We start from the raw sequence: 21,661 nt of genomic DNA, 5'->3' as shown, positions 1-21,661 counted from the left end.
CACTAGGGCGGCAATAAATTGAACGTTCTGAGGACAATTATAGTTACGTGAGTGTTGTGTTGCAAAAGACAATATAAATGTAGAAAGTATTTAGAAAAATTGTACTTTGTGATTATTTATTTATATTCCACTGATTCTACAAAATAAAATGAGAAAGCATATGGATCTATTTTCCTTTTAATTTCATTTCAAAGTTCAGTAAATCAAGGTGAACATTTTTTTAAATGATACTCTGATATCTTATCAGTACTGGCAGCACATGAAGTTTAGAAAATTTACATTCGTCAATATCATATGCACATGATTGTAATTTTCAATTAAAACACAGCTTCCATTTTTTTTATAAGAAAATACAAAAGAATCTTGAGAGAAAAAAAAAATTTATCACTTTTACCACATACACTGGAGCTTTGATTTGACACAAAAACTAGAAGATGTATGAATAAATAAAAAAATGTAATTTACATGTTTTTAATAATAATATCAAAAATCCATAATACTAAACGTCGCGTTTACATTCGTAAAGTGGTGAAAATCAAAATATCAGTAAAATATACGATTGAATGAGGTCAATTGAGTGAAAGCTGACTGGAACAAGAAATTCTATCAAACTCTTCACAATTGAAAACCCATTCTGACGTTTAGAACAAAAAAATCTCTCATTTATGATTTGTAAGAAAAAATAATGATACACTGGTTTGTTTCATGAGATTTCGGGATGTCATGTAACAGTGAAGTGGTGAAATAATTTTTTCTATCTCAAGATTATCAGAAACATTTTTTTCACTACTAATTGTAGAAGAACATGATAAATAGTAGTTAAACTGTACTTAGGAGATTATTCCTCTATAAAACTGTCTTCAAAATTTCCCTCTAAAGTCTTCTATAAGATAATTTCAAAATTATTAGGATGGATATCAAATTTTGCAGATATTTGTCTGTTTCAAAATTTTCCCCTTTGGATAAATATGAAAATTATCTTAACAATGAGTATTTCATGAAAAACCTGTGTAAATTCTTTTAACAAAAAAGTCGCATCACCAGTCATGAAGATAACAATTTTTGAGGAACTGAAATTTCTGTGAAACTGAATTTCAGTTTTCTGCTGTAGAACATTTTTTAAAAAACCACAGGTAAAGTCCAATTCTACTGAAAATTGTCTACAATCATTCTCTTCAATCACAAACATCTGACCTCCAAATTGAATCCCAGAATTATCTTCACAGCCGGTGATTTTGCTTTTTATAAAAAATTACCAAAAAACTATCAATCCATCATTATCTCAAAAAAAAAATATCTCAAAGTCACTTCACCATTCTATCCACCCCTGAGACCTCCGGAAAGTCATTGATCACCCATTTTCTAAAAAATAATAATCCAAAACTCGATTGATTTATTTATCACCACCATTGGCCGCCGAAGATCCAAAATTCGCAGCAATTCTGGATCTCCTCGGTCTAGGATTCTTGTGGCTCTTTTGTGCAATTGTTGTATTATCCTTTCCCCCTTTTCCCTGTTCATTCTCCTTCGTAGCTTTCTCATCCTTTGATATCTTTGGAGAGTTCTCTTTGGGTTTTGTATTCTGTGGCTTGAGAGGGATCGACTCCTTGCTACACTGAGGTGTTTCCTGGGATTTATTCTTAGGATGACGTGTACGTTTCCGTTTCTGTGCTTGAAGTGGTACAAATGGTGCACTCTGCTTTACGTCAGGTTTAACCTCAACCTGCGAGGTTCCTGATGACATTAATGGTGGAATTGAAGGGCCCATCATGGGTGGAGCCATCTGATTGAAGCACAAGCCCTGCTGGGGCATTCTGACATTCCAGTTCGCTGGAGGTCTAACTGGTGGTTTTTGTGCCTCAGGAAATGATCGGGGAGACATCATCACTGGTGGTTGCACATTCACTGGTGGCTGGACATTCAAACAGGCATTTAGGGGCTGTAGATCGAAGTAAGGACGTGGCTTTGGTGCATTGTCAAGGTTTAATTCAGTGTAGACTTTTTTTGCTGCACTCTCAGCTGCCAATTCATATGTCGTACACAAATCACCGTAGAATGTTCGCAGATCTGGGAGGATAATCTGGGCGTGGAGAAGGTTCTTCTGGGTACTGTAGAAATATCTCGGCATTCCAATGCCCATCAACTGGAAGTGATTCAACAGACGAGCGCAGTAAGAGACATTTTCATTACCTGCTTGTCTCGCACGCTGAAAACGAAAATTTTAGGTGAAACTAATTTATATTGATCATCTTAATTGATTGAAGGGGCTCTAGCTGACTAAAAGTTAGTCTCAAAGCCTTTTAGATGATTAAGGATAAGATGGAAAGTGAATTGATGAAGCAGAAAGTTATGGGAGCATCGAATTAATATCTTGAAATAAAATTAAACGAAAGAGTCACTCGAAAATTTGTCTCCACAAAAAATTGTTCTCCTTGAACCACAAGTTCTCAAAATAAAATCAAAATTACTGAATTAAGTGGTCCGAATGCACCAATTAATGATGAATTATTGATGACTATTAATTAATTAAATCATTTAAAATTAAAAAAGATTTACGATAATTTATATTCTCAAATTCGATTATTGAAAATTGCGTAAAATTAATCAGCATTAATTATTAATTTAAGTTGTGAATAAGTAATTTAATAAAAAAGGATAATTAATTGATGTGACATACATCGAACATCTGTTGCACCAGAGTTGGGGCATTCGACGTTGGGACATTAGATGTTGGAGCTGGTGGTGTTGGTGGGAATGTGAAAGGTACTCGGTTGATTGCTGGTGGCTTTGATTGATCACTGGCCTTGTCGTCTGATATCCCCAGGATAGCCTTCAAGAAGGCGCTTGGGTCTTGTGGCTGATGAGACAGACAATGGGACAGTTATATTATACAAACATCTACATTAATCATGCGATTCAACAGTGAAGTGACACAAACTACTTTCGTTTAAACATTAATTTTCATTACGATCAGAGACTTTCTAATCATTCAATTATTTATTAAAATTTATGGATTATTGAAGCCCCCGCACCAATGTTAATAAACCTCACTCTTCCATTCAACTTATCCAATAATTTTAACAATAAATCTAACGGAATGAATTTACGAATAAATTTAATTTCATTTAACAAAACGATAGCGACCCATAAACCATTTATAAACGAAAAGCTGAAGCAAATTGTTAATTTAAGATGTCACACAAAGACAACAGCTGCTGTCCACTTATTTAATGCTCAAACGAAACCTCAAATGCAGTAAATCTGTTCAACAGATATTTAATTGTCTCCTGGAATCGAAAATTACGTGACATTTGACTTCTTCACTGATGAATTATTAATTTTCACTCATTTAAACTAAAAAAATAAAATTAATCAGCGAATAATAATGAATGTTAACGACTTATTAAACTAATTCCATTACCATTGATCTCATATCCCACAGCTGTATGATCCCATGCAATAAATCATACCATTAAACAAAATAATTCAAATATCGAATGACGAATATAACTTACTGCGTCTGGCACAGCAGAGGGCAATGGTGGCTGTGACAACGGTACCTGAGGTAGTCTCATCTGTGCGAATGGTGGTATCACAGGCTTCGGATTGCTGGGAGTCTACAAACAATAAATATTCCCACTAAAATAACAGCCTATAATGGATTAACAACCCTTCACTTCTTCCCATTCATAAAATTTATTTTTTCATGTTGTCCCCACCCAATTAATCATCTTAATAAAAAATAATTACCGTAGTTTTCTGCAGTTCATTCCACAGCTGCTGGAACTCAGTATTGGGCTCGTTCTTCCTGCTCTCTGCAACCACCGCAGGAGCCTCAGGTTTCTTCGCGGCCTGTCCCTTCCCATCTTTCCTGTCAGCCCTTGCCGCCTCCTTCGTGGCCCCCTGCGCCTGATTCTTCTTCATAACCTTGACCTGTCCAGTCCCCTGACTCTGATTCTGCTTCTTTTCCTTTCCCGTAACAGTATAAAACTTTCCCTGGGAATTGAACGAGGCAAAAGCACTGTTTTGTGCTCCATCAACTCCACTCTGTTTCTTCTTCACTGTTTTATCAGGCGTATTAACAATTCCAGCAATATCCTGTTCAGTTCTCATTCCATGACTGATATTGATAAACTCAGCATCATAAAGTCTAAATCTACGAGAATTGGCACCACCATTGAAAGATATTCCACCGATAAAATATTTATCAAACAAAATATCATAAACAATATCACTGCTCTCTTCAGCTTTCTGAATATTGATAATAGTCCCCTTGTAACCAAGCGGAACACTCGAGTTCTCCTTAACCGATATTATTCTATCAAATACTCGATGTTTAGCTTGTGTATCGGGTGGTACATTTCCATTGTTGATACCGGGTTTAAATAACAAATGTGGCTTAACTTGCATGATAACCGTTTTTGCACTATTCTCATTCTTCTCAACAAATTTATCCACGTATGTCTGCAATTGAGTAATAATCTCAGGATCCAGTCCCTGGTAATCAAAACTACGACTCTCAACTGACCTGAAGGGCTGCTCCTTCAGCCACTTCACTACGTCCATTAATTCATTATCATCTGATGAGAATAAATCGTCTTCACTGAAGATGTCTTTTCCGACGTTCTCCACGAGCTTCTCGAAGAGCTGCGGGTAATGCTGCATGTATGTTCGTATGAGGCCCACTGATTTTGAACTGTACATCCACTGGCCATTCATTTTTTTCGTGTAACCAGGAAGTTCCTCATTTCTCTTATTGAATTTCAGGTTCAATCCAACATTATGCTGTTTCTTCTTATTATCCGAGGAATTTGGCTGAACAAAAATTGAACCTGTGATTCTACTCAACAAGTGGCTACTGATGCCCAGCCTCTGTGCAGCAATTGAGCCAGCCATGTACTGCATCTTTATCTGCTCCTGCTGTCGTTGAAGAGCTGAAAATTCCGGTTCAGATGTGATATTCATGGCGACTTTGACCCTTCCAGTCTTGTGATTGACCCCTGGCTCCACAACTTCCCCCATAGCCCCGTAGTGAGGATGTCCCAGCATGAAGCAGACACTCTTAGGAGTGTATATGTCAGAAATATTTTTATGGGATGTGTTCTTGGCGGTCTCCACCTCGATATCACGAACGATTGTGTGATAAGGAAAGTACAGGGATGTGCTAGACCATTCTCGCTCCAGAGACATTCGATTCTGGGATGTCATAGTGTACCTCCAGCCGATGAGTGTTCGCACGCGTACAAGAGCCTCGATATCTCCAACTATTATTCCATATCTAGTTAATAAAATAAAATTCTTACGTTATTGTTACGAGTTTAATTCGAATACTTCAATGTTCAATAAAAAATGAAAATCTATTTTTATTTTATCATTAAAACTAAAGAATTCTTTTTAAAATTACAAATTTAGATTTTCAAATTGCAGTGCGATCTCTTTTTGAAGTAAGAGATACAGATAAAAATTCAAAATAAATTCTGAACATAAGTTGATATAAACAAACTATCAATAATTCGAACAAAGGAGCCAACTCTCTCACCTAGTTTTGTAATTGTTGGAGACAGAACGTGCCTCGGCCTTCCACTGGGTCTCCCCCCACTTCTGGAAATCCACCATTTTGACATTATCAGGACTGTACCCCTTGTTAGGATCAATCAAGAACAACTGTCTGGATAAATTCGACACTTCAACGACATAACCCTGTAGCAAATATGGCCACTTGATGAACACCGTTTTCCCCAGGAGGTCGCTCGCAAGTTCATTAATTCCAGGAGCCTCCTTAGGTAGAATCGTAATCATCATGTTTTCATTCCTCGACGCCTGTTCGAACACCTTGACACTGCACTTGTCAAGTTCCACCTGATGCGAGATGTGCTGTAACGTAGGAAATCCTGGAAAATAAACACTCAACTTGGCCCCATTGAGGAGTCCCTTCTTGAGCTTCTCCCTGGGTACATCTATCTCCCTGGGATACACCAGACTGATCCTGGCATGATTCTCAATCGTGGGAAAGTAAGCTGGTGCTGTTATCACCCCCAGATTCTCCTCTGTGTACGTGACGATGCTCATGGGCCCATGACGATTTCTTTTCTGTTCAACAGCTGTCAGTTTAGCATTGCCGGGCTCCATAGCCTTCAAAAGGCTTTTCTCATCGATGAATGGTATCAGTACAACAGCTTCCCACTCCTGTTTCTTCCCATTGAGATCAGTTTTGAAGTCTCCCGGGTAATACTCGATGATGGGTGATCCCTCCTCAGTCAGGAGATCCTGATAAGGCTCGGGGAGGAGTTTTCTGCTGGCAGCTGGTAACACAGCCAACAGCTGTTGAAAAGGGAGAAATGGTGTTGCCAATTCAAAATTAAATTTCAAATCCTTGAAATCTTTTATGTCTGACATGAAAGGGGCGTAGTGATGGGGATAGTACCACGACCAGCTACAACAGCCGTCGTAATAGTAGTGAAGAATCCACTGAATTGCTGTGACGTACGCCTCAGCCTGCTGTCTCATCACATCATCATCAACTTTATCAATATCCAATTTATTGACGTAGTAGTCGTGCTTGTGCTGGCGAAATTCCAGTGCGTACGTGTCATTATCAGAGTCGTCGGTGTCGATAAAATCGTCTTCTTCGTCGGAGTGGCCTAGGAGCATGTCCTCAGTGGATTGAATCAGACTCTCCAGGTCCTTTTGGAAGGACTTCTTCGGGGGATTGTCATCGGGGATGTCTTTGCTGGGAGTGGGTTGGTCATTATCGGAAGGACGACGACCTGTTTTAGCCTCGAAGAACTTGAGGTCCGCTTGATGCTCGCAAAAATTCTTCACGTCGAGACTCGAGAGCTTCTCCATAAATTTTTCGAATCTAGGGAGATTCAGGGTTCCAGCTTCGTTGATGTAGCCGTCCAGGGTGGGAAGGGTTTCCTTGTACACCTGGTACAAGGCTGGAAAGGCACCATTAACGATGTGGAGGTTGGGGAGGTGAGGAATGAAATCGTTGCCCACGAGAAAACCCATCAGTATCCAGTCGTCGATTATTTTTTCTATGTCAAAGGGAAACGGAAGGGAGGACTTGAGGCACTCGAACTCATGCTCCAGGTACTCTCGGAGGAGGGAAATGTGGAGGAGAGTGAATTTTGTATTTTCCAGAGGTGCCACAGCCTTCTGATTGCTTCTACCGTATTTCACTTCCTCCCGGAGGACTGCAAAATGAGGCTCGTGGGTGCACAGAGAGAGCATTATCAGGTCTGCGTCGAGACCGTAGAGACAGTGACGGGTGTTGGGGTCGTGATCTGGCTGGGATTTCATGTAGCGAATGTAGTCCATTATCTTATGCTCACCCTCACCTGGAACCTGGAAATTTTTGGGGGAGTTATTTATATTTTACAGGTTGTGGATAATTTAAGAGCAACAAATTCGATGGGGGCTTTCTAAGAGCTCCGATCAGGGGTGAATTAAGGGGAGCCTTCCAGGGGTGACTTGACTGAATTGACTTTTCTAATTACAGATAAAATAATTTGCAAATCTTTTTCCTGGTTAAAAATTAAAAAAAAAATATTATACAAAAATGGTTCATTCTAATTAATTTATAGGTTAGGTAGATGAAGACGATGTTTATTGTTCAGAAGTAAACAAAGAGATAAATAAATGTATTGTCGTATTAAGACATTTACCTTCGAACAGGCAAAGAAAAGAGTTGGAATATTAGGGCAGTAAACAGGAAATGCCAATGGACGCTAATAGTTATTGTTATTCAAGACTATTCGTATGAGTACAGAGCAGGTGAACCTCTTCCTAATCCAGCTCTAAGTCTCGACCTAAGCTAGACTTGGAACTACATTGGTACCGAAAAATGTTGGTTTTCAAAATAGAGAGGATAGGGCCTTCACATAACCTTAAAAATGTCAAAAACTTAAGTTTTCGCGACTCCAAATCTTTCATTCAGAAGTAAAAAAGACAATTTAGAAAGAAACTCATATTCACCTCAGGTCCACTCAAGACAATTTTGCACTTCTGCCATAGTTTGTCAGTAGATATTTTGTAAATAACAAAATACCTCAGTTGTTCATTCAATGTGGCCATGAACTTCGTTCCAGGGGTGATACAATTGGAGTCAAATCTCTCACCCTCTGGTAATGTTTCGCCCTTAGCACGTGCCTTAGCCTCAATAACTTCGGCCTCTTTGGCAGACGTGAACCTTCTACATCTCTGCTGATTAATTTTGGCACGCGGTGCAACACCATCGACAGCCATGAAGAACAACTTTTGTGGTTTTATCGTGCGAAAAAGTAACTCCACGTAGAGAAATATATTTTTAAAAATAGTCTCTTCAGTTATACGAAAGTGTGCATCGGCGTCATTAGGATGTGAACAGCAATGAATAATGCCATTCATATCTAAGTATAAATTATCAAACTCTGGAATCTGTAAACAAATGAGAAAACGGTGTAATTAACATCTGGAGTGATGTTGGGCTGTACGAGAGCATGAGACGATGGGAAAAAAAAGTTTTGGTCATTTTTCGATAGGTTTGGATTCAGAGGGAGAAGTTCATGAGGTTAGGATCGTCAGGGGATTGGGTACATAAAAGGGAGCCGGTGACGATTCCTTGGTAGATGTTCAGTGATTTGGTTTCATTGTTTTACCTGATAGTCATTCAACACCTCCAAGAGGCAGGGATACCTCTCACAAATAAATCTCGTGAACTTTGGTACCCCCATTGTTCTCCCTCGTTAAAACTAGGGCTTTATCACTAATAAATGATCACAATTTTTATGAGTTTATCGGCATAAAAATATATATTTTTCACTTTAACTATTAAAAAAGAAAATTTTCAGAGTTTAATCACAAAACACTTCAACACAGGTATATGAGCTTATCTGTTCACTCCTTGAGTTCGGTTCTGTTCCCCTTCCACTTTGTTTGACTGTTGGAGCACTATGAACAATGGCGACCAAGATACGGATACATGGACATTACTTGGTAAAAAGGGAACAAGTTCGTGCAGACGCCACGAGGGAACGCAGCGGCCATTTTGTCTTGGAGGAGACGCCACCGTCGATCCTGGCGTCTGGCAGCAACAAAAAGCCAAGTGATTTCTCTTCGAAAAATTAAATGATTCTATTGTTTGTACAATGTTTCTCGAGTTTGTACTCAACTAAAAATGATTCGCTATTTTTCCATTTATTTTTCAATAAATAATTAAAAATCCAACATGAGCTTGGCCAGGAGATTAGTAAAAATTGATATTTTTCAAATTATTGATTAGTCCTTTGATTAATTTTGGAAATCACTTGTACGAGAGGGAAAAATTATTTTATCTTTGGCAATACCCTCAGTGATATACCCCCCACCCCACCCCAACCACCACTTGTCCTGTGCTCCCCACCACGTCAATGGAGAGGATTCTTTCGAGCAAAATTCACTTAACATTCTCAAACGTAAAGCTGTCAAAGCCCCAGCATTAAAAATGGCGTCCAGCCCACACGTCAACAACTCCCCCACCCAGTCCCTCACAATAATTTCCAAACAAAAAATGCTGTGAAAAATCGTGAACCCCTGAGTGAATGACCTAGTGCAATATTGTAATGTCGAATGATGAAGTAGTTAAATGCGTTCATCACGCAACATCCTGGTGAAACTGACAGTCCTGGGGGTACTGATATTCCTCCTGTACTGCCTGCAAACATCCAACGTCTGGACAAACCACCTGGTGAGTCGAAATGCTCCCCTGGAGGACAATCAGACATCCCCCCTGACCAAGAATGTCCAGAATACATCAGTGACATCAGCTCATCCAGCCAAGTCTCCCCAGCCCCCGAGGAACAGCTACTACAATGTCTGGAGCATCTTCACCAAGGTGACGACCAACTCTCCCATGAGGAGGAAATTGAGGATCTTCACCGAGTCCTTGATGAAGCACTCGACAGTCAACCTGACATTCCACCTCATCACCGATGATGACAGCCAGGTTATTGCCGATGATGTCATCAAATTGAACTCCTTGAAGCTGAATAAAACCATAAATGTGCAATATTATGATGTGCACAAACTGGCACATCAGCTGGAGGACATTGTAGAGGTTATGTCACCAAAGTTCAGTAGCAAACCAGGGACTTACTATTCAGACGCACTTTTTTTTATTTCCCTGGGGCTACACAGGATCGCCTCACCCCAGCAGAAGTTTGCTGTCATGCTGGATGTTGACACGAAGCTCAGGAAGGATGTGAAACTGTTGTTCAAGGAGTTTGAAGGGTTTGGGGAGACAGCGCTTTTTGCACTCACTCCCGAACTGACGCCTGTTTACAGACACGTTTTGTACCTGTACAGGAGCAAAAATCCTAAGACTTTGTTTGGGGAGCCCTTTGCTGGTGGTGGGTATCCGGGGTACAACAGTGGTGTGGTGCTGTTTCATCTGGAGAGGCTGAGGAACTCTCTGGAGTACAATCAGATCGTCAGCGAGGACATGGTGGAGCATATGACTGAGAAGTACAGCTTTAAGGTGAGATTTTTGAGACAGGAGCTGCCCATCATTCTTTATTTTTAATGGAACAGTTTGATAATCGATAATTTTCTTTATGTTTAATTTCAGGGACATTTGGGAGATCAAGATTTTTATACTCTACTTGGCATGGAGAGACCCGAATTAATTCACACAGTTGATTGCGGGTGGAATCGACAATTGTGCACCTGGTGGAGAGATCGTGGATATGCTGATGTATTCGATAACTATTCAAGATGTGATTCAGAAGCGAAAATATGGCATGGCAACTGCAACACGCCAATTCCAGAGGACTGAGGCCTCAACTTCTCTCGTTCCAACTGTGATTTTCAACGGCAATAAAGATATCTAAGGTTACAAGTGGAAACTCCTAATTGAATATTTGGAGAAGCTCATTCTACAGTTTATTTACCCTGGAACTAACTTATTGTACATTAATTTCAGTATTCAAGCAACTCATCATCGAGTTTCAATTTGTTGTCATTAATGAGGTGAGTCGGTGCTTGAGAATCTCCTGCTACCGAAAATTTAATTGGTAGATTAAATAGGGAAGAATAGAATTAATTAGAAAATCTCGTTTGTGACAATAAAATTTTTTTTGAGGGAGGAAAAAAATTGAGATTTGTTTAGAACTGTTTCTGACGAATTTTTGTATATTTGGCCTGTGTTTATCTTGATTTTCTACGTCAATGAAAATGTTGTTCAAGATAATACCTAGAAAACTCATAATTTAATAGTTAGAGAAGCTCATTCTGTAGTTTACTCACTCTTCAATTAACTTATTACACATTAATTTCAATGTTCATGTACCTCTTAGTTAAGTTTCAAGTTCTCAATGATCAGTTGAGCTGGTGCTTCCGAATCTCGGGCTATTGAAAATTTTGATTTAAAATTAGTGTAAAAAATCTAATGCAGCAAAAATTGACTAGATTCCTCTACAACTTCCGTAAATTTAATTTCACATTTACATTCTGAATTAAAAAAAAATCATTGTAAACTTCCTGTCTGTGGGTTTTCATTAAATCCAGGAAAATCCGAATATTTTATCTGTAAAAATATTAAATAAAGAAAATAAATCAGAATTAATTATTGAATAATTTTAATACACATTGAAACAAATAAATACATAGATTTTACACATCCATTGGGCCTTACCTCGACGTAAATACGCAAGAAAATATTAAATTCAATGAACATTGGTGCTAACAGCATAAACTGCTTTAAAATAACATTATATACATTCCTTACCGAAAATATTCTCCTATAAATCCCCTCGAACCGATCGAATTAATCAACAATGAAAAAAAATTGAATCGTAATAATTTCACTTTTGCAATTAAGCTCAATCGTTCATTCGCTCGACTAATTTCAATGAATTTTCTAACATGGATTTTCGTAATTTTATTACATCTTTAGTTTTGATATCACTCGACTGACCAGCATTTTTACAAGGCACTATTTCTCTTTCCTCCGTAATATTTAATTTATCCTAAAAAAATCACTTACCTCTTTCTCTCTCGCTCTGATTACCTTAAGTTACCATTGTAATTAATATAAAATAACTATTCATTAATTAATAGTAAACCTTTGGTCCCGTTCTTCTATACAATTTATCATCATCAATGATTAATTGATTAACTGATTAATTACCTATTCGTTTGCATCAACTTTGGTATTTATGTAACGTAATAAAAAAACTAACCAAAGGACGCCAAACGAATTTAATTGGGGTAAGCATTAGACTGCAAGTGAGCAATTACGAATACTGTATACTAATGACATAAAATGAAACAATTGTTTTTATACACACGACTAACAAAAAAAAACGTCTACAACGATTTACGGATCTTCTGAGAGATAATTGTAAATCCACTGGAGTTTATCAATTAAATGAAGCTCATTCAATTGACTTATTTTATCGATTAACAGAAGTCATTGATAAAGAAAATTGAGTAAATTATTCAGATGTAGAAATTGAACAGATGGAATTGTTCTATTTTTTTATACGAAGGATAATTGTAAATTCACTGAGGCTCTTCAATTGAATGAATAAATCAGTTGATTTTGATCGTCGATTAACAAAATTAATCGATGAACAAAAATAATTGATTCAGTTTTAGAGAAATCAGGATTTAATGGAATTTTTTGAAATCACGATTTCTTCAGGTTGATAAACGTGGATTTAGCAATTAAATCTTAAGCTTGTTAATGATTAATTTCCCTGTCGTAGCACCACCAAAAAGTCTCACAACAAAATAAGTATTTACAGTTGATTGACGGGAAACTTGAAAGAAATATTAATTTAATAATTATGCTGAATGAAGATAAATGAGAAAAATCGATGCAATAGTCTGAGATGTCGTGAGGTACTGACAGATTGATAATGAATTCATTATTTTTCCCTTCAACATCTTGACAGAGAATTAGAAAACTCTGAAGCTACTGGAGCCTGTTGAACATCCCGTCATTTCTCGATTATTGACGGAGGAAAAAGTTGGAGATATTTTTCACAAAAAAAAACTCCGTAGCTTTCGAATTCCACTTGTTTCAATCATCAATCTCAGGCCATCTTGGAATATGCACTGGTTTTATCTCTATTTTTAGATTTTCTCGTCAATCCTCATCATGAGACAGCGACGACAGTCAGGTGAGAGTCTGCAATGAAATAAATCTCGGAAAATTGGATTTTTTATTTTTTCATCAGCACAAAAACTAATTACGAATTCCATTTGATGATGAAATTCATTTAAATACGGCAGCGACTGAATTTATTGATTCAATTATGAAAGTGACTCCTGTGCATCAAAATCCCATGAAAAGTGTTGCCAATTTAATTTGATGTATTCAATCTACTCCAGTTAATGGAACCTTTCGACTTTTTGTTCGACTCTAAACCCAAAAAAGCCCCTTTCAATAATCAATTTTCCGAATAGCACTCGAAAAAAAGTCAAAGTGTTTATATCCTCCCCCCTCCCTCACTATTTTCCCCCGAAAATCCAATTTCTTTCAAAATATTTCTGCAGAATCGACCCGACTCCCATCAAGAATCATCAACCACGAACGAACCAATCAACAACGTCTCGAATAAAAAAACTCTCGAATCAAAGTAAAACGCAAAAACAGCAATAAAAAATCTGCAACAAATATTTTTAGGAGACACTGCTGACACTTTTAAGCTTTTCCCTCCCAAAATTTCTGATAGACTCGAGCAGTTGATCCCTGGGCTCTTGACAGACGTTCATCGACTTGGGCCTGGGTTTGGAGCTCTTCAACGTGACACCCGTTATTACTGGCATATTGGGTGGTGGAGGTACTGTAAATTTCTCCATCGAATTATGGGAATTCAATTCACTCTGCAAATCCTGGACTTTGAATCCCTTGACAACCGGCATGATCCCATTACCCTTCGACGGGACATTCTTCATGATCTCGTTCTTGAAGCCATTGGAATTCATCTGAGGATTTATTCCCACGACTGATGTGTATCGTTTGACCTTGGGCCAGTCACTGATCTTCACTGTCTCCTTGACATCATTCTCCTGACGAGAATCAAAAAAGTCGGAATGACGATTCTGGGAGTTCTGACTGTACTTCGATCTACTTCGAAGATTCACCTGCCCGAAGGCCTGAGTCAATTCCTTGAAATTTACTGGTCTCGTGTCGATCTTAACGTCATCTTCATTGGGAATGATCTTTGATGGCTCCTTGACCCCAGGATTTTCCTCGATTTTTCCATTCAAAAGGCCTCGTTTTCCCAGATTTTTCGTTAAACTCTCCTGGAAGACATTCGTCCTCTCGTTGTAATGACCCTTGACCTCCTGTTTATCATTCTTCTCAACTATTTCCACCTCGTTATTCGTGAAATTTAACTTATCATGAGCAAACGATTTCTTTGGTAAAATCTTCGTGGCCCTCTCGTAGTTTACCTCCACCCCATTGGTACTGGGATTCAGATTAACTACAGTTTTTCCCCCAGATTGATTACTCACTCCAAATTTGTAATCAGTGTCATGTTTGATCTGAACATTGACCGAAGGTCGTTCGGACCAACTTCCCAGGGATATGGCAGGTGGTCCAGGCCATTTATAACGTTTAGAATCGTCACATTTTTCCGAGCTCTTCTCAATCTTCTCCTCTGGAAGAGTCTTGTTCAGATGTGGAAGAATGCTCTTGAGGACCTGAACAGACTGCAGTTCATCTTCCTGATTTAAATTCGTGTAACTAGTGGACTTGAACATCTTGTCGACCACATCGATGGATTTTTTTTCCTCTCTGTACTTGGAATTATTCGACAGGACGATGTAGCTCTTGGACCTGTGAACAGCTGATGATTTTTCGTCTCGTGGTCTGAGGGTAACGTTGGGCCTCTCTACTGCCTTCAAGGATGGGAGCTTCAGCTTGGTACCCTCCGAGTCAATGTCCTGGACACTCTGGGCTCTCATCATCCCCCTACCCTCAATATTTTTATCAGTTTTGGAACTGGCAGGGGATTCCTTGGTGAAGAGCGATCGATTTCGTGAGAGTGTGGCGAATGTCTTGACAGTTCTCTCGTCAGAGGATTCGGGAAAGATCTTTTCACTGTCCTCTGGACTCTCGTAGATGTTAGGGCTCTTCTGGTTGGAGTACGTCGTGATGGTGAAGTTGGAGAGGGTGTTGTCCACTGGAGCCAGTTGAGGACTCGATTTATTTAATATTTTTTTGGAATCTTCAGGGATCTTCAGGGGCATCAAACCACTCTCGATTTTAGTCTCAAGTTCGGAGATGATGTCCTTCTTCAGGTCCACAGCAACGTCACTGTGACGACTCTCTTGAGAGAACTGAGACACGAGGGGAACTCTGGATGATGTGAGTGAGGTTTTTCGGGGCTTCTCGAGGGTTGGAGGAGGTTTTTTCTGGGATTTCAGGGGCTGTGGAGAGGGAATTGGTGAAGGGGGAGTTTCCACTGGGGGGTCGATGATTGCTATCGGGTCCTTGAAGGCCTCAACTGATCCCAGGGTTATCGTCTCGTAGCCACTCGGGTCGGGTGATGATGAGTCTCGGAAGGCTGATGGGGGATCTGGGAGCTGGTACTCCCAGTCCGTTCCAGAGAGGTCTTCCCCGGAGGCTGACACGTAATCCGATGTGTCGTGTTGGGAGTTTAGGGTTTGGTTTGGGGATGTCGCAGGCTCGGGATCTGATTTCGGGGTTTCCAAGGGGTTGTGAAGGTTCGGGGAGTCCTGAGGGCTTGAGGGGAGGACTGTCGCGAGGGTCGTGGAGACTCGCTGCAGGAGGATATCGGTGTCTGATGGCTGGTCTTCTTTATCTAAAAAATGAGACATTTATTAGTTTGGAGATTATTGAGATATTGGTGGGAGAAGAACTCTTGGGATAATTATTGAGGATATTCGGGGGGGGGGGGTGTCCTAGTAGTAGATGAGACATTTGGGGAACTCACTTGCAAATTTCATTAATTTTTTATTAAAAAAACTTTAATGGTATGTTAAAAATGATTAAAATCAACCGAATCAGTGGAATCAACGGAATTAAATTTTGCTGGTGAATTATTTTCTAAGAAAATTCTTCAGATCAAATTCTCTAATTTTTTGTATTTCCTCTTTTTCCTGGAATGAGGACAAAAGTAGAATGGAAAAGGGTGGAAAAAAATTAGAAATAAATTAAGAATTAGGAGCGAATCGGCGGCGATGAAAAAAATAAACTAAAAAAAAGGAAAGTTCTCTGACCATTCAACAGTCGATCTAGAGCATTCCTTACGAAACTCTACATTCTTCATTTCTTTCTCGCCATCTGATTGAAAAACTTTCCAACTTCTATGGAAAACTGTCTGCATTTTCCCCAAAGCCGATCAACCCTTGAGACAATTATTTTCACGTCTAATTCAGTACCGAAGTGATAAAACTTTATAACTTCCTTTTCAAATGATTATCTCGATATCTAAGGAAGATAGCGAAAATTTCCTCAGAACCTTTTTTATAGCGCGAGTTGAGTTCTGCAGAAAATATAATGACAATAAATCCGCTATCTCCCTTAGATTCGGAGATATCACTCAGAAACTCCCCTCAGATACCTCAGCTCATCTTCTTCTACCTCTCTGCCACAAAATTATCACCCAAATATCCTCAAATAATCGTCAACCTCTCCCCCACCTTCTCATAAACAAAATTACCAGTGATCGTACATTCTGAGCAAAATGTTCACTCCCCAGGAACCCCAAGTGCAACAATAAAAAAACCTGGCCCAGTGACACAAAAACAAATTTCACACGATAAAAAAAAATTGAATTAACAAAAATGTTAGTACAATTGGATTGGCATGCACCTGCTGTCCCCATGCCCACGTGGTGTTGTCCTCCAAGCCTTCCCAAATCCCCACTCAATCCACGATTAGTTCCATGGGTAATAAACCCAGGATATTCCACCTTCGGCGTACGACTGTCATCAATTTTCCCCACATCTCCCTCCAATTTTCCACTTTCGTTGTCATTTCCACTGGCAATTCCAGTCGTGAAATTTGGATTCAACGCGCATTTAAAATTATCCGGATGTGAATTGTTCGGTCTGGTGTTCTTCTCGAAGACTTTAGTCACATTGAAGTCACCAAAAGAGGACTGACTCCTGAAGACTTTAGATTTATTTCCCTTTCTCTTCACTCTGTCCCCCAGTTCATCCTCTTCACCAGGAAACCTCGTCTCCTCTTGATTCTGGACTCCAGGATCATCTCCAGGGGAAGTGTCTCCTGGAATCGGCGATATCTCTGGAGATTTAAGGTGACAGCACTTTGGAATTGTTGATATGACGGTACAAGAACGTCTGGAAGCTGGTGAACTGTTCCCATCCGACGTAAAATCGTCATCAGGATCGGTATCAACTTCGTCTTTCAGAGACTCCTCCAGGACCTTCAGGGCAATCTCTTCATTCTCCACTTGTGCTCTGGCATTTTCCGACCAATTTTCATCAGCTGGTGTATCTGATTTTCCCACAACAGATTCCTCCTCGATGGTCTTCGAAGAAATTTCTGGGACTTTCTCCTTCAGTCGGTTATCCTCCTTTGGAGATGATCCCCAATCGTCCGCATCAATTATCAAATCAGTATTGACGTCTTCTTCGGGAGATTCTCTGGCCGGATTATCGTGAAGTTTGTTTGGGATTGTGTCGGTATTCATTTGCTTTTTGATCTTATCGTCGACATCGGGATGAACTTCTCCGGGGGGCGTGCACTCTAGGGAACTATCTACTTTGTCGGTTGATACTGATGACTCGACAGTATTAACTCTACGCTCTGGTACTTTTGGAGGCACTTTACGAGGTTTGGGAATGGGTCGTGACTCATCAACTGTACAAGAAAAAAAAAATAATACCATCACCGTGAGGTCATTACTGACATGCAGGCTGGGGTGGGTGCAAAGTGCTGGATGCAAGCTGATTTGGCTGAAGTGAAAATTGAATTTTTTTTACATGGGGGGCGGGGGGGGGGCAGGTGGGTGGGTGAAACGATGCGGAAGTTACTTTTCGACAAATCTCCAGATGATGTTTGAGAAAGTAGGTGAGTCTGTTCACAGGATTGAATTTTTTAATTTTGTTTTAATTAATGAATCGAGGGTATTCCTTATTCTCTTGGTAAATGATTTCTATGTGATATGTGAATCTTCATATTTTATGTTAAAAAGAAATACTTTCCGAAGTGATAAGACTGAAAAAAGTCGAATGAATGTTGTTTTTGGAGATTTACAAGTTGAAGATTTTGAGGAATATTGAGTTGTTAATTGAAAAAATTGAGTTTTCAATTGAGTTTTTGAGAATAATTTTTCACTAAAATTTTCATCGACTGTAGTACCAGAAAATAGTTAACTTTGAAAAGTATTACAGTCATTTATTACTGTAATTATTCTCAAGTTCCTGCTCATTTCCAAATTTTCAACCGCAAAAATTCGGAAAGAGTCCAAAATTTTCTTTACATACTTTCCCCTAAATAATTCCATAAGCAATTAACTGAATTCTTTGAATTCAAAATCTTAGGAAGGCGCAAACATGAGGATTTCGCTCTAAATAAAAAAATTATTCAGCTGTAAAGCCCTTAAAACCTTAAAAAAATCAACTGAAAATGAATCAAATTTTTGAGATTCCCTCAAACGAATTCTTCAACTCTGTTCTCTAAAATTGAATTCAATTGATTCAGGAACCTCCCCCAATTCTCCATCGACTCCTTCCGGCTCACTAAACCCGGTGGAGGAGGCTCTAAAATGCTCAGCCTCTTCTCCACCGTCGCCCGGTCATCCTGTGAATCAATTTTACCGAAAATCGGTAGCTCCGGAAGTTCACGTACATCACTGGGAAGTGAATCAAGAACTGGGACATGAATGTCCAGAGGTTTTTTTGAAATCGCAAAAATCTGAAGTCGACTCAAAGGCGGAGGAGAGGACGCAATGTCCCCGGGGGATTCGAACAAGTCAATCGAGGAAATCGGATGTTCACAGCTGTCAATCGTCTTAAAATCCCCCATTTTTCGCATGCTAAGTCTCTTGGGCTCCTCCCGAGGGCACTTCTGACCGCAGAAGCTCCGCGAATTCACTAAATTCTTCCTCTTCAACGGATTTGTGGTCCCATTTTTTTGGTAATGACAGTTGTCCCCCACTTTTGAATAATCAGAAGAATTTAAATTCTCCGGGTGATTGAGAGCCACAGTTTTCGGAATTTTCAGGAAATTTTCTTTATCAATCAAATTACCCGAAAACATTGAATTCTGTAAATTATCGCAATCACTCTGACAATCATTTCTCTGGAATTCCTTATCACCTATTCTCCTCTCCACATTCTCACTCACAAAAATCTCGGGAGAGACATTTTTCTTCATGTTCTTTCGATGAAAAGATTTCCACAGATGATTTATTGGATTTTTCGGATGAAAAATTTTGGAAAAATTAAGTTTCTCGCGATTCTTCGAATTATTCTCTTTGTCGGCAATTTTTTTTACCGCCTGGAGATCCAGAGACTGAAAGACCTGACTGTCCTCTGAAATTCTCAAGCTGAAAGTTTTGGAAATTCTTCGTTCGTTACCGACAAACGAATAACCCCGGGGATAATTCACAAATAAATTTCCCGAGACAGGATGAGTTTTTCGAAATTTTTTAAACATTTTGGGATTATTTTGCATCGGAGAGATCGTTTCACCCACTCGTCCTGATTTCCCCAAGTCTCCTCGTGAATAAAATCTAGATGAATGTCTATCATGCTCAATACTACTGACACAACGCACTAGCTTACCTCTTTTGGCTACTCTAGCAGTTTCTACAATGTGTTCAGGCGCATCAACTTGTTCAGAAATGTGGGACTTTCTACTCTCAGACGTATCAGTGATCTTCTCCGTCATTTCTGATCCAACTTTCTTGTTCTCTTTATCGGATTTGTGATAGAAATCTTTGGATATTGGCTCGGGTGTCTCACTGCCAACAGCAATGTCTGAATTTGCTTTTGAATTGCTACCGATGTCCGATGGTGGCTTTGATATCCCCATGTCCGATGTCAAGGACTCCTCAGAGTCCACTATTCGCTCCAGTGCTTGAGTCGATATCGCTGAAGACAGGGGACGACTCATTGGAGGTGGAGGAGCTGCACGTTTCTTTCGAATACCTGGGGAAACCACAAAGCAATTCGATATTCATAAAAAAAATAGGCAGTTGTTGCTAGAATTATTATTAGAATTATTGTCAGAATTATTTTATTTATGAGGAGAAGTTTGTAGTTTGCGAGAGGGGATTCCCCACAAAAATTCTGATTGTAACTCACTCGAATCTTCCATGCAATTAGCGAAAAAGCAGAAGAAAAGCGAAACAGAAGAAATTAGATTATGCAAAATAAAGAAAAAATTGATTCAATAAAATTATAGGGAAATTAAACGGTTTGTAAAAGATTTTACTAGTCATGCGCGGAAGAAAAATGATTTCTTGAACTGGAAATACTGGAAATGTCCTCGCGATCGCAGGATTTTTTTATTCGATCATGACTTTTGAATTGAATAAAAGTTCTCAATTTTCCACATGGAAAATTATAAAATTAATTAATCAAACATATCAATTGCCTCTATTATCAAAAAAATTTATTTCTGTTAATTGATCGTAAAAATACCTTCGCAATCAATGATTAATCTATCTAGTAATCGAGTAATCGAAGTGTCGTCCCATGAAAAAATATATTTTACCCAAATCAGTCTTGAATTAATTAAAAGGAATCTCCATTACTCCTTTAAACCGATTAAACCGCGAATAAATCAACGTGAATGTCTATGAAAAACCCCAGCAATTACCGTAAAATAATAAAATCAACGAATAAAATGAATTACCAGTTGAACTGAGTGATGTATTGCTAGTAGCGTGACTTAAACTTGCTGAGGTCACAGCAAGATTACTGAGACTTTTGCTAGTCTGTGATGTATGTGCAAGTTTGCGTGTTTCAAATTTACCAGGTGGTTTACTCCGCCTTGGCAATGTCTCTGGCATTCGTCCAGCTGAATCTGGATTATCACTGAGTACAGATGCCTCATGATAACCAGAGCTATCACTGCTGTTACGACTGTGACTAATAACAAGTTTCTCTTTGTTCTCATCCTTAGTACCATCATTATTATTATTTGTGGTTTTGTTAACTGGTGGATTTGGCGCCGGTCGTCGTTTACGTTGTGGCCTTGTTGGTGGTGCCAATGGACTAACAGATCTACCAGTTTCATCACTGTGAGCTGGTGATACAGACCTACCACCCAGGCTGTCTGTACTCAACGACGATTCCTTGGATTTTCTGAACATAAAACCAAAGACACTTTGTTTTGCTTGTTGACGGCGTCTCTCTTCTTGACGTTGAAGGGCCATTATATCCTGGGAACTCAGTGCTGATCCCAGGCTTTGTCCCTGTTTCGCGTACAATGTCACCTCCTGGAGGTGATAATCTTGGAGGGATAGAGATAAATCAAGTACCTCTTGGTGATTGCCTGAAATCATAGAAATAATTTTTTTTCCGTCGGTTATTTGAGGTTTTCCATTATAAATTGAATTTTTATGTAACAAACGGTGAAAAAAAATCAGTAGAAATTAGCAGGTCGTTTGATAATTGACATTTATGTTGGTTGTTAAGGAAAAATTACTGTAGAGTCTGGAAAAAATTAGCAATGGCTTAGGAATAA

The 21,661-nt window shown here is 39.1% G+C and overlaps 3 protein-coding genes across 13 annotated transcripts in view; 1 reads left to right on the top strand and 2 right to left on the bottom strand.

Annotated features, from left to right (window-relative positions):
- Positions 1 to 99: 99 nt before the first annotated feature.
- Positions 100 to 9,232, bottom strand: LOC135167982 (5'-3' exoribonuclease 1). 3 transcript variants are annotated; one of them, XM_064131748.1, is made up of 7 exons: positions 8,640 to 9,232; positions 7,978 to 8,418; positions 5,540 to 7,347; positions 3,751 to 5,278; positions 3,516 to 3,617; positions 2,678 to 2,857; positions 100 to 2,206 (listed from the first exon to the last, which is right to left on the bottom strand). In XM_064131748.1, exons 1-7 carry the CDS (start codon positions 8,712 to 8,714, stop codon positions 1,394 to 1,396), a joined length of 4,947 nt encoding a protein of 1,648 aa, XP_063987818.1. In that variant the 5' UTR covers positions 8,715 to 9,232; the 3' UTR covers positions 100 to 1,393. The 3 variants fall into 3 exon arrangements, with proteins under 3 accessions (XP_063987818.1, XP_063987820.1, XP_063987819.1); XM_064131750.1 differs by lacking the exon at positions 8,640 to 9,232 and adding an exon at positions 7,668 to 7,888 and having other exon boundaries at positions 7,978 to 8,116; XM_064131749.1 differs by lacking the exon at positions 2,678 to 2,857.
- Positions 9,233 to 9,437: 205 nt separating this feature from the next.
- On the top strand, positions 9,438 to 11,581 carry LOC135167992 (xyloside xylosyltransferase 1). The gene is made up of 2 exons (XM_064131794.1): positions 9,438 to 10,495; positions 10,586 to 11,581. The coding sequence occupies exons 1-2, from the start codon at positions 9,605 to 9,607 to the stop codon at positions 10,790 to 10,792; spliced, it is 1,098 nt and encodes a 365-aa protein (XP_063987864.1). The 5' UTR covers positions 9,438 to 9,604; the 3' UTR covers positions 10,793 to 11,581.
- The window catches only part of LOC135167983 (cordon-bleu protein-like 1), a 56,708-nt gene continuing 46,624 nt past the window's right edge, over positions 11,578 to 21,661 (bottom strand). For 6 of the 9 annotated variants that reach the window (XM_064131751.1, XM_064131756.1, XM_064131754.1 and 3 more), the window contains 4 exons: positions 20,828 to 21,469; positions 19,753 to 20,118; positions 16,793 to 17,824; positions 11,578 to 15,797 (listed from right to left, as the gene is read on the bottom strand). In XM_064131751.1, coding sequence (XP_063987821.1) covers positions 13,645 to 15,797; positions 16,793 to 17,824; positions 19,753 to 20,118; positions 20,828 to 21,469 — 4,193 coding nt within the window. In that variant the 3' untranslated portion in view covers positions 11,578 to 13,644. The remainder of the gene's footprint in view (positions 15,798 to 16,792; positions 17,825 to 19,752; positions 20,119 to 20,827; positions 21,470 to 21,661) is intronic. The other 3 variants (XM_064131758.1, XM_064131753.1, XM_064131760.1) reach the window with 3 other exon arrangements.

Source organism: Diachasmimorpha longicaudata, chromosome 12 (genome assembly GCF_034640455.1).
Source record: "Diachasmimorpha longicaudata isolate KC_UGA_2023 chromosome 12, iyDiaLong2, whole genome shotgun sequence".
NCBI lineage: Eukaryota > Metazoa > Arthropoda > Insecta > Hymenoptera > Braconidae > Diachasmimorpha > Diachasmimorpha longicaudata.
The sequence above is the reverse complement of the archived record's forward strand: the minus strand, read 5'-3'. Positions and strand labels throughout refer to the sequence as shown.